The 13,220-nt window shown below is 41.8% G+C and overlaps 1 protein-coding gene across 2 annotated transcripts in view; it reads left to right on the top strand.

Moving 5' to 3' along the window:
- Positions 1–13,220, top strand: part of DLC1 (DLC1 Rho GTPase activating protein) — a 212,967-nt gene that overhangs the window by 175,528 nt on the left and 24,219 nt on the right. For both annotated transcript variants that reach the window (XM_010574536.1, XM_010574535.1), the window contains one exon: positions 12,635–12,706. In XM_010574536.1, the coding sequence (XP_010572838.1) occupies positions 12,635–12,706 (72 nt within the window). The remainder of the gene's footprint in view (positions 1–12,634; positions 12,707–13,220) is intronic.

The following is a 13,220-nucleotide window of genomic DNA, read 5'->3' as shown; positions in this document are numbered from 1 at the left end:
CCCGTCCCGTCCCGTCCCGTCCCGCGGTGCGGTGCGTCCCCAGCCGCGGGCCTCGGCCCCGCCGGCCCGTCCGTGTTTGCGGGGGTGATAAGCGCCCGTCGGGGCGGGAGCAGCCCCAGGTGAGGCGGGAGGGCCGCGGGAGCCCGGAATGACTTTTGTGGCTGGGCAGCGCGGGCCGAAAGGGTTAACGTCCCTAGGGCCGAAGGCGCGGAGCTGCGGAGGTGCCGCGGGCGCGGAGCAGCGCGCAGGATGCGGCCTCTCTCTGTGGAGGGCACGCGGTGGCCCATCTCTTCTCGCTCTTTTTTGGTGGGTTTTCCTTTTTTTTTTTTTTTTTTCCCCTTCCCTTTCCTTTTTTTTTCTTTTTTTTTCCGGGAGTCCTTGCGAGACGGGAACCGTCGGGTTTCTTTTGAAGTTCTTCGTAATTAGCCCGGTGGCCTCCGGGAGCCGGGTGGCTCCCCCCGTGCGGCGGTGGCCAGCCCTGATGTCACCCCCGGAGGCTTTGATCCCCGCGGAGGAGCAGCACCTCCTGCCAGTCGCCGTCACCCCCCGCCGCCCCCTTCCCGAGGCAGACAGCAAAGCGATGCTGTTGCCCAGCCGGGCAGTTTCACCTTCCGCATCGCCCTCCCCTTTTCTGCGAACAACCACCGGTCACTTACTTCCACCGTCACTGTGAAGTTGTTGAGCGATGTGTTGCCATTAGCCTAATGAGCTCTAGTGCCAGTCAAGGGCACTTACTGTTGGTACAACGGTCTTTTTTTTTTTTTAAATTCCCTTGTTCTCTTTGGGAAAATTAGAGTATTGAAGAAATAGCTACATTTAAACAATGTATTTAACTAGGTCAGAAGGTTCTGCCTGATGTGTCATAGTACTTAACACATGTGAATTGAAAGACTGAGGAATGTAATTTTATCTTAGTCATCAATTGTAGATGCTTTTATTTTTTTACAGGAGTTAAGTGTGATCTGTTTGAATTGCCCTGCCCTGATCAAGAAATTCACAGCAGCAAGTCAGTAACAATGCTCTGAGTCAGGTTATGTTTTAAGGCTGTTTGTAGTGAACTTAAGGAAGATAATAGGCAAGCAGATTTCATACGAGCCTCTGAGTATGAATCTATCAACAGCTCAGTGCCAGACTGATTCAGCATCCATCTGGCAGCCAGGCTATTGCCGGCTGACGGCGCACGGAGTTGGTATTAGGCACGTCTGTTGATTGCCCAGCTGTAGCCTGCTATCTTGTCTTCCAGGTATCCTTACTGGTGTCCTGTAGGCAACCTGATCTGCATCTCCAGCAGAAGCAACACAAAAGGGAAAGGCTGAGGTAGTCAGGAAGTGGGATGGATCTCCCTCTAGCAAATGGGTTTGGATTACTACTTCAGTTTGCCTGTGGGATCCTGATCAGGGCTGAGATTCTTTGACTATGGAATATAGTATATGCAAAAGAAGATGTAGATATTGTTTTGAGAAGATTCCTTTCATCTACAAATTCATAGAAATCAAAGGAGTTGGAGCTACCATTTGTAATCTCTCGGACTTCCTGATCTCTTTATCTTCTTTTAAAATAACTTGGGTTTGTTAATTGTGGGGGTTTTTTTATCAAAAGGAAGTGCAGATACATTGTTTTAAACACCGTGGAGCTATTGTTAAATTTCACTTCTAAGTGCTAGTTAAAAGCAAGAATATGTCTTGTCACATTTTTATTTGGGTTTTAAATCTCAGTTGTACAGATTCAGTCTAGGATTTTTAATTCTTGAGTCAGGGTCTTCCCAGCCAGTTCTGCAGCTGCCCTTGCTGGGCCAGAGAGAAAGACTGATGCTAGTCATGGAAACTCACAAGTACCCTGTGTATTTTGCCTCTGGTGGGAGCAGGGAAAAGGTACTGCAGTTGTCCTTATGCACTAATCTCGAATGTTTATATTAGGATTCCTAGAAGAAGGAGATGAGAGGTGACTTGGTTTTACTTCTCTGGTTCTTGTAATTCATTACATTCTAGGCAATGGTTTGTTTGAGGCATGTGAATTTATGAGTTCTGCAAATATTTAGAGTTGCAGTTTGCACAATAAAGTTTTTTTCTGGTCAGAATACCACAGTATGTTATGTTTGGGCTTCTTGAGAGATTCAGACTTCTCTTCCAGTTCCCCTCTGATTGGAGTTGTGCTATTGGCTTCAGCCTAAACACAACTGCACCCTTGGCTGGTTAAAAGGAGATGGAGGAAGAGAACTCATGTGCTTAACAGGATGGTCCTGTACTGTAAACAAGCGCTTTTCATGCTTAACTATCCTTCCTAGCAACAGGAAGAAGGAAATGAGGCTATGCAAAAGGACCCTGACACATTTCAGACAATGCCAGACCCACCCTAGCATTCATACAGTATAGCCAGAAGACTTGGGGAAATAAAAATAACTTCAGATGTTTCCCCTTCCTTCTTGTGCATATTATAGAAATACAGCAATCAAATGATCTGAAGTTCACAGAAAACTTGCTGGTTTGATTGCCACAAAGTAAAGAGATGATGCCCCTATATAATTTATATATCTTCATTGGGTGTCATATTGTTCTGCTTACAGCCTGATCCTCGGTGTTTCAGGGCGAATGAATTACAAAACACTGTATCCTCTCCAGTGATGTAGTGAGTGTAGCTACCCAGTAATTTTGGTAATTTCAGCAATTCCAGGCATATTTCTTGCTTGTACCTATGCTATTCTGGCTGGTGCGGGGTATCAAGACTGTCTTGTGTATTTTTTGATTTCCAAAGGTTTTTCCCAAGTTTTTTTTCTTTTTTCTTCTATTTTTCCCCCTTCTGTTTTAAGAAAGAAACAAAGTCCAGCAGTGATTAGCAAGTCTCATGAAAGGGTCAGAGGACTGGGCTGTGATTGGAGCTTTCTGGTTCTTTTCACTGGACACTTACTCTGCCATACTTGCTGACACTGAGTGCTCCCCTATCCCGCACAGCATACCTTTGAAATCAGTAGGTCTGTTAGTACAGTGTACCATTGACCATAACTGGTAGAAGTAAAATAAAGTCAGGAATGACCTAACCGGCTAGCTTTAATTCACTGAGTTTCATTACCTGAAAGTTACAGGTAGTACTGCATACTTTCTGAAGTACTTTGGTGTCTTTAGAAGAGCATGATAAGCATTGTTATTTGTTAGGATTAATATTCTTTCAAATATTGTCTAGTATTTGTTTCCCTTGGGAAGGACTGTGCCAGATCAGACTGGGTCAGGAAAAAATATTACCTGGTCTCCCTTCTAATGAAGACACAATATGATGGCTCTCTTATTGCTGGTGGGGACATTTTTTTTAAATGGTGGAGAATTCCTTAGACTTGGTTTTAAACATATTTATTTATATTTGTCTAAATCTCTCTATTCAAATGCTTATCTCAGTCTGTGCAAAGAACGCTTTCTGAGGAGAGGCATGAAAGACATTTGCTGAAGCCAGCGGTGGACACAGTTTGACCTTCCCAGACCTATTCTTGTCATTTACTGAAGATTCAGGATTAAGAAAAACATACACACACACCCCACCACCCCACCCCACCCCACCCCACATTCTTGCATTTTGGGGATGTTCTTTCTGTGACCCTGTGGACCCACAGAACTGGATGCTTTGCTGGCCACTTTTCCCTCTGTTCTCCATATGTGTCTCTGAGACCAGATTTCCTGTGCGTTATAAGATACAAGAAACTTTCTAGTGTAAAGCTGTATGATGTGTTTTAACTTCCCATCTTCTTTCCATACGTAGTCTCTCTGGTTTCCTTTGCAGTGCTGCAGTGGCTTTGCAGTGCTACCTTGGCTTTGCTGTGTCTAGACCATTCACTCAAGGTGTGACCATTCGATCAAGTACTGAGAAAAGCATTTTCAAGCATGCAGTGCACAGACAGAATACTTTAACTATCTGTAATATCTGGAAATTGGAACTTCATAGTAATATTTCCTTTGGGAAAACCCAGGTTTGCATCTTTAATTCCGACTTAAAGAAAGAGGCATTCAGCTGGGATGCTACCAGCTTTATGCTGGGCTGTTTCACTGCCACTGGTATTTTGTATCTAGTGTTGTATCATCCACAGGGTGCAGTCTGGGGACTGCATCATCAGTGAGGTAAGCACTAAATGGTTATGATGCAAAGGTAATCTTTCTTGCATGCAGTTCTTCCTACGTGTGTGGATGGTTTTGTGGTTGAGGCGTAACAAGCTAGAATAAGTAACTGACTGTATAAAATCTACTTTCTTTGTATGAACCACTGAGACAGCTCAGATCAGCTCTTACACCATTATTATTTCCTAGATCTGAACAGGTAACCCAGACTTTGGGCATTTTTAGAGGAAGTATCTGTCATGCAGGACCTACTCACTTTTGCCTCCCTCTGGAGCTCAGTGAGCCTTCGATTTCAGCTTTGCATACAGTGTGCAAGTTTACTAGCTTGCAGACAGGGTGCAATGGGAGAATATTAATGCTGGACTTGGGACTAGCAATGGTTAACGTTTGCCCTTCAGTATGTTCTCAAAGGTCATTCTAACCAAGTAATTTCTGAGGGAAGAGAAGGTTAAAGTCATCTTCTGTTTCCCAGTCTTTGGAGGAGGATTCATTTCTCACTCTGGAATCTGTCAACATGACCTCCTTCAGAGGATTTGACTAACTGCTTTCTCTGCCCCAAATAATCCTCCTCCAAGACCACCCTGTGTTAATCAGGCCAGATAAATAACCCACGTGCCCAATTATTTCTTAAGTTTTTTTTTAAGTCACTTGACATCTTGTTCCTCTTCATCTATGAACCTTCTTAAAAATGAATGGGAGAAGAGCATCTTTAATCTTTAAAAAGAATCGTTCTTTGGCAGGAAAACTGCCACATGAGGCTTTAGTTTTCTGTTTAAACAGAGTTAGTTTTTAGCTTTAGATTGCGTTCTTCTTTAAATTTCTTTCTTAATCCTCCTGTATATGCTCAAAATGCAAAAAAACTATTTAGGAATAAATTATGATCCTGATTTACAGTGTAAACCAGGAGCTGTGGTGGTTCTTTTGTGTCCTAGAACATGCTTTCCCAAAGTCTTCAACAAATTAGGAAGTAATGCAGCTAACTTTGGGCAGTTAGAAGCATATTTAATAGTGTGAAAATAAGCAGTAATTGCAATCTGTTACAGAGTGTACAGGGAAGGTGCTCAGCAGAGACATGGGGAATATCATTTATTCCAGTAGCCCTGTATTAAATCCTGAAATGGTGCTGATTTGATGCTTTTCAGAGCATAACAGTTGCTCCAGGTCCTCTCCACAGAGGGGAGGACCTCTCACTAGCCAGGCCATGCCCTGGGGGTGGTGGTTGTGCCCCCCTCTGCCCTCCTGCCATCAGGCACTGTCTTTCTTTGGGCTCTGATGAAAACCTGGGCTGCTCGCCATGCTTGGGATGGGGCTTGCAGCACAACTGGACTTAGAGAAAGCAAAAGTCCCATTTACAATATTTTTGGGGTAAAAATAATGAGAACTGTTAAACTGACCCCCTTTATTCCTGAAAAGAGTGCTGTTGGGTTTGAGAGACCTATGGATCCATGTTGGGAAGGGCTTAATTCCGCTGAAATTGATGGAGGCTCCCATTGATTTTGGCCACTGTTGTCTCAACCCCTAAACATTTTAAATATTTTCAGCAAATGCTGTTTCTCTTGTTAAGTTTTGAGCTGAAAGACTTTTGAAGTGATTTCAATATGCTGAAGACTATGAAAAGGAGATTCAAGTTAATTAGGTTTTGGTTCACAAAAGTGGTATTTTTCTTGTGCTAGCCAAGAGGATTGGCAAGCAATTAAAACTACTATATTGTGTAACCTGTTACAGTTGGTAGGGAAGGAAATTGCATACAGCCAACATATACCTATGCAGATATTTTGGAAACCAGTCACTTTTTTTTTTTTATAATTTATTTAGCTTTCATCATTAAGGGAATAAACAAACTTAAAACCCCATCAGTGGAAGTAAGCCATTTGCTCTTTCCAAAAGCTCTGCTGACAAAAAAACGGTGTTCAAGCTTCCTGATTTTTTTCAGAGAATATATCAATATATGATCTTAAACATCTGTTTCCTTACTTCTTCTTCATCTGTTCCCACACAAATTCCAAACATACTCTGTTTCTTCTCCCAGTGTCCTGTGGTTTATACATAACATCAGCAGCATAGTTACTGTCTTGCTGCAAGGCTCCATAACTTAAAAGAGCCAGTCCCATGTTTAACCCAAAGCCAGCAGGAACATGAGAGTGTTTCTTCAGTCATCATCGTATAGTTGAGAAATATTTGAGTACCATTCCCCACCATCACCTCTTTCTAGGGTTTTTATGATTAGAAAGCAGTATATATATTTGATGTCATATATGATTTCTTTCAAGAACTTGCGGGTTCTTTTCTCCCCAGAAAGTTTTTGGTAAGAAGTATTTTCTTAAAAATTATGTGTACATCCATATCAGCAGCGTTAAGTGGAGATCACAGCATATATCATTTGACTGTGGAAGGTAAATTGAAGCACAGTGAAAAACAGGAGCACATCAAAAAAGGCAGCTGCTATTGCAAAATATAAGTTGCACTTTAAAGGTGAAGGGAGAAAAGGGACCCTCTCAGGAAGGTTGTTAGCTTTCACTTCGAAACCTGCCAGCTCGTTATCAGTTCAAAAGTTATATTTCTTATTCTCTTGGACTCACTGGTTCTTCCAGAAATAAATCCTTCATGGGCTGAATGTGTCAGACTAATATTTCAGGACAGTTCTATAAGATTAGATAGGTCTCTTAGGATAAGAAGAGATTCCAAATGTGTTAGAAATTTGGCAAGAGCTTTTAATGGGATTTTCAGAATTCTCTAGCTTTTAGTGGTTGAGTGTTTATTGACAAACTTACCAAGTTTCAGTGTTTGAGGGCATTATCCTTATAAAATGCTGTTCTTCATTAATTACATTTTTGCTTTCTTTAGTCCTTGCTACGTGCTGCTTTCTTGAAAGGTGTGGAGCACTAAGGTAATGATACTCCCTAAGGACTATTTAACTATATAGGTTTGAGAAAAAACAGATTTATGAAAAGAAATGTAATTATTTTCAAGCTACAGTCACGTATCTTGAAAGGGAAAACCATCTGAGGCCATGGACACATAGCAGGCTAACTCTTACGAAGTCATACTGTCCCAACTTTAAAGGGCTGCAGGCATATGACGTTACACAGAACTGATTTATCATTTTCAGTGCCTGGCCTGCTCATTCATAGACAGCTGCAGTGCAGTTTTTTCCCCAATTTATCTCAGATTTCACATGCGTGTTCATGTATCTGTGGACTGAGTGGTTGGATAGTGTGATCAAGTCTAGTGTTGGGACCACAATTCACATGTCAGGACTGTAATTCAAGCACTTGGAAAAATGATTGCTTGTATTTGGACAGTGGAATTCTATTCAGAGAAGAATATTTCTCCTATACAGCGCAGCTGGTCTTAAAAAATATTATCCTGAATGATTTCAAGCTTCTTAATAGCTCAGGACAGTGTTTTGGAGTTCAACACAAACTTTGCAAAGCACCAGAAATTTCAGAGGGACACAGTATGTCAGGACAGGTAATTTCTGATACAGACAGAAAAAGAGGATGCACTTCTGAGCATGCAAGCCCCTTTGCAGCCATTAAACTGGAGCGTCAGTCTTGCATGGGAAAGAATCCTCTTTGTGCTCTGTCTGTGCCTTAGAAAATGTGCAAGTAGTTTATAGAGTTTTATGCATTAGACTGAGGAGCAAGCAGGTTCATCTCTAGCATTGATGGTGAGAAATCACCTTCTCTGTATTGCATGGGAGAGGCTTTCCTGCAAGCTAATTCAGGAAGATGATTTTGTATTCAATTTTGACTATTTTTCTTCTTTTCTGAAAAAGTCAAATAGTGAATTTCAACTGGAATGACCTGGTCAAAATTAAGACCAAAACCAAACCAGGTTTTGGTATGGTATTGGAGTGAACCTTCAGCAATGAAGCTCATTTTTTGCTGAAATTTTATTTTAGTAGCATTGCTTTGACCAGTCTCGCCACAGATTTTTACAATCTGATCTCTTAACAGAGCCAAAAGGTGAAATGAGTTGAACTGATGTATGGAGGTGCTAATATGGCTATAAAGGTGTCTGAGTTGAGGCAAGAGGAAACCATCTGCTTGGAAGAACTGTTCATATGATGTTTAGCACTTAGGTGAAAATGGAGCCAATGCACGACTGTAGAAAGATATATCTGCTTTGCACCTTGTCCTGAAGACCCTGAAAGAGCTGGTGCTTAACTTGCATGTTATTTCATGGAAGCAAAGAGAAAGGAAGAATAAAAGCAAGTTATCTTGCTGTTCCTAGCTAGACTGCTATGATTATTTTTTTCTGAAAGGACAGTATTGCAGCATCACACTGTGTGGGCTTTATTTTCTATAGGAAGGAAGGTATCATCCAACAAAAGACTGTAGACATAGAGTTCTGCCTTCTGCAATTGAGGTATTAAACAAGGTGTGAATTGAGGTATTTTTGCTATAAAGTTTTAAAATTGAACCAAGATTAACCAAAGTTAAACAAAAAGGAAGCTATACGTTTCCATTTTCACTTACCAGTTTGGGGAAGAATTGGGTCCTCCTAACCCCCCAGGAAGTGGGTAAATAAGGACTAATGGTTCCCAACCATACACAAAAGGAACTCCTACCCTTGATTTGAGCATGGAGGCCTGCTTTGTGAAACGGACTAACAAATAAAGCTGTTTCCAATAAAAATTTCCTGTTTCCTCTTTAACACATTTGCCTGCTGTTTGCTTACACGACACCAAGAATAAAGACTTCATTGTACTCCTTTTTGGTGGGTTGGGTTTTTTTGAAGGGGGGGGAGGTGGATTTTTTTTGTTTTGGTTTACTTTCTAAGAGATTTTCTTGTGTATCAGGACATTTAGAAATAATAGCGCGATTTCTTTCTTGCCAGCAGTTCTTTCCTACAAGAACCTCCCACTGCTGGGCTAGGGCACAGGACGCACGTCTGAAAAGCTGCACATACATTTCTTGCCCGGAATGTATACTGAATTGTAGTTTATTGTAAAGGTTTTAACTGGCAAGGATGTTTGATTCAGAAAGGAAATGGCACCGCAGGGATGGAGCCCGGGGGAGGAGGGAGTGAGACCAGCCTCTTGCCCACAGCAACTTGTACCAGCTCAGCTGCCAGGTCTTCATCAGAAGGATGCTCACAGTGGGAAATTGCTTTGCATATCGTGGCAGATTAATTGGGGCTGAAGTGGGGCTTCCCTAAAATGGGTTGGAAAGCAGCATAGAGTTCCTTGGCGAGCTCCCCCTCCTTCCTCCCTGTGGCTCTCAGCTGGCCCCAACCAAGTGGGTGCTGTGCTTGGCAGTGAGTTCGTAGCTCAGGTGATGATCTGTACCCTGGGTCCCCTGGGAGACTGCACGAAGGCTTCTTGGTGCACTGTCCCGTCTAAAACTTTTTAGAAGTAGTGGAAAAATCTGATTTTGGAAGCTGTGGTGTTCTCTCTTTATCCCTCATTATCCTGGTTGCCATTGATCCAGATGACAAGGACTTGCACATATTCCAGTGTCCACCTGGGTATGAAACTGTGGCAGCTGGCAAACCAACAGTCCCAGAGCTGATGCTGCTGAGCTGGATGAAAAGCTGGTATTTGGAAAGTGTGGGAATGAGCTTTCTCCTCTAGCATAGTTTAAATGATTTGGCCAGAACCTCAGGTTTAACTAATGTATTTTATTCTCAAAGGCAGATTCCAGTTAAGTTGTGGTAATGAACTTTTTACCTATACAAGCTTTCAGCTGTTTAAGTTTGTATCTCTTATGTGAGGAAGCTTGTTCTGTGTACTCAGCTTTCTGTGAAGCCTATTCAGCACACCCTGGGCTGGATTCTCCCTCCAGCTATATTTTGATCTGCCTGAATTTCACATACATACACAGTTTTGTTCATACTCTGGCTCCTCAGTAACCAGCAGGGTTGAGATGGGGGAAGCTGGGTTGGAAAGGACCTTTCCATTCATCTGGTCACAGCGCATCGGTACAGCCTAGGAGCAATCCTGGGTTTGGCCAACTGGACTTGAACAAAAGGAGCTGCTTTTTTAGGTCCTGCCTCCGCTTTGTCGCCCATACCCCTGCCACGTCCCTCTCTGACACACACTTTGAGTGGATGGAGGTGACACGGAGAGAGCCCTGGCCACCGGGGACTCCCTGGCCCCTTCTTCAAGACAGCTCTGCAAGCCCCTCGCCCTTCCAAGGACTTGTAACAGGAGCCAGAGACTAGAGCCCTGGCTTTCCCAAAATGTTTGAGATGGAAATGGGGCAAATATTGCTTTTAAACCCTTGGTGCTGTTCCTGTACCCAGCCCTAGGCATTTGCCTAGCCTGATTGATGAACAGGTGCACTGGTGTTCTATTATTCTCTGCAATTCTTGTGGCCAACCAGGAATAACTCAGGTGTTTCATTGACTGGGTAGACTTCTTGGGGGATTCTCAAAGGTATTATTTTGAAAGCAAATATGCTCTGAAAATCCCAAAGGCACCTGACACCTGGGTGCCCATAAAATATGACTTCCACATAACTTGCATATATATTTGCAGAAAAGATACACAAAGCTTCTATAGAGAACCTTTTCAAAAGTCTGATAAATGCATATTCATAATTTTCTAGCTCTAGAAATATTTTACAGGTCATACACCTGAGGTGCTCAGTAAAGGACCTGTGAACAAATATTTAAACACATTTAAGAGCCACTGTAGTAGTAAGGAATCTGACACTTTTTTCAATTGCACTACAAGCATCTACCTGCATTTTTAGGTAAATACTGGTTATCAGGGAATCTTTTTTTTTCAGTTTTAAATCAAGTAAAATTCTCATTCAATCCAGACACTTCTGCAGGATGTGACCTATAAGATAGTGCATTTTATTTTAAGTACACTTAAAAATTAATTGCAGGGTTTTTTACTTTAATTTAATTTTCATTGCTTCTGAGATAGTAATATCCTGTTGTTTGTTCTTACTTTAGCAGTACAAGTTTTAAATATATTTTAGATTCTTTGTTTTCCTTCTTTATTAACTTTCCCATGTATTTCCTTAGGATACTGAAATTAAAATACTACTTTAAGCAAAATTTTACAATCGCTTACGATTGGAATTGAAGAATGCTTTTTCTTAATGAGTAGCTAAGTGAATATGTCTGTACGTGCTTGTTCTCATGTGGTCCCATAACCCAAAGGTGAAGCAAACACAAGTTACACAAATGCCTGCTTGTCCTGACTTCAGCGAGAGTGGATTTTTAGCTGTTTATTTATCTGGAATGTTGTGCTTTGGCTCACCTTAACCCTTTGGTTTGGGTATGTATTTTAGCAAAGTAGTCTGGCAAAGTACAAATATTTTAACCCTGTTGGAGCAATTTGGAAAATTAGAGGGGGATTGCTGTCATTTTGGAGATGCTAAAAGGTGCTTGCCGTTTCATCCGATTTTAATTGTGTACCTATATTGCACTGGGAATATTTCATAACTTGCCAAAATCTTGAGATTTTTTTCTTATGTTATGCTTGGCTCTTCACTGCCCTATATGCAGTAACTTGTATTCTGAGCAATTCTGAGCAAAACCCTTTGTGCAGCGTTACTGCAGCAGGTAGCTATAGTATCCTCTCCAAGTAGGTGGCAAGATTGTTTACTGAGTTGTACATAATGAAGCTTTTCTTTTCTGGTCCATCAAGAACACTGAATATAATCAAAGCCAGATGAACTTTAAGAGTTTCTGATTGCTCACTGTCTGTTTGAGCAGTTCTAAGCAGGGAGCTAAATTCCCAGTAGCACTTTCTTGAATTTTTAGAACAGAATTAACACAATCTGTTTCCTGAACACTTGGAGAATACCCTAAATACCTTTTTTAATATTTTCCTAGTTTGAGCTAAGATAACATATTCTTTATTTCTGCTTGTATTAGGTAACAAATGAATTTATGTATAATTTATTCATAGACTAATATAACCCATGTTCAGAGTGTTTCTTTTGGTGTCATGTATATGTATGTGAATAATTTCATTTTGCGGCGTGCTGGTTTGGGCAGTGTGAGGGGAAGTTAGCTGAATTTCCTGTAATATACCAAGTAACTCATAAATGCCTTGAAGACCTCCAGTGAAACTAGCTTCTTGTTGGGTAGTAAATAACGCACTTGAGTGAGCTGCAATACAGTGTGTTGGTTGTTCTTGGGCTTGGGTCTGTCAGTGCTATCTACAAGATGTTGAAGTGCACAGTATCACGAGCTCCTTTGTGCCAAGAGTATCATAAGGTTGTTGAACAAATGCTGCTTATGTTGATTGTGGTGCTGGTTTCTATAGTGTTAACAAAACCTGTATGGAATAATCCATAACACCTGCGGTTTTCATCTGTGCCTGTTTCTCTAACTATTAAAATGATGAGCTGTTGATAAATCATGGGCGAACGCTAGTGACTTTCCAGCATCTAAGATATGTTGGATCATGAGAAGAAAAGCAAACTGGGAGAAGCAAACCTGTGTCTCAGTTCAAAGTTGCTGAATACCTTCATGCTTATTTTGTAACGGGAATAGTAGAAGTGGTGGAGAGGAACTTTTTGCTTTGCAGATCACTAATCGGAGGGTGTCTTGTTTCTGTCCTCTTCCAGAAATCGAGGCTAAGGAAGCTTGTGACTGGCTGCGGGCTGCCGGGTTCCCGCAGTACGCGCAGCTTTATGAAGGTAGGCACCTGAGCTTGCAAGTCGATCATCCCCTGCCGATTTTTGGACAGTAAGGTGTAATATTCACCAATAAATGAGGTTCAGGGGCACAACTGAAGTGCCAGTACATAAAATGACTTTCAGGTACTGGGCTGCTCTCTGCTACCCACCGCACACATAGATATACCCAACCCAATGAGACTCTGAAGCACTCATGGAGTTTTAAATTTGTTCCAGGTTTCTGTTTTAGTCTGAATCTTCCAAATGTCCTCACAGCACAAATGTTATGTTAGCACCATCATACATTCCCTGTAGTTAAAACACAAATGAACTATATTTTCATGACTGTAGTCATCCACTGCTACAAGCCCAGCCTTAGAGAAACACAGAAGCTGTGTCCAGCTCCACCAGCCAGCTCTCCTAATGGAGCAGAGGTAGGAAATTCTGGTGTGCATGGATATTATCTCTACACCTCATGATTCCCAAATCCTGTCAGAACAGTCTGGGTTGGTGTTAGACGCAGGCTTGCTATGAA

Source organism: Haliaeetus leucocephalus, unplaced genomic scaffold, assembly GCF_000737465.1.
Source record: "Haliaeetus leucocephalus isolate CR32 unplaced genomic scaffold, Haliaeetus_leucocephalus-4.0 Scaffold439, whole genome shotgun sequence".
NCBI classification, from domain to species: Eukaryota; Metazoa; Chordata; class Aves; order Accipitriformes; family Accipitridae; genus Haliaeetus; species Haliaeetus leucocephalus.
The sequence above is the reverse complement of the archived record's forward strand: the minus strand, read 5'-3'. Positions and strand labels throughout refer to the sequence as shown.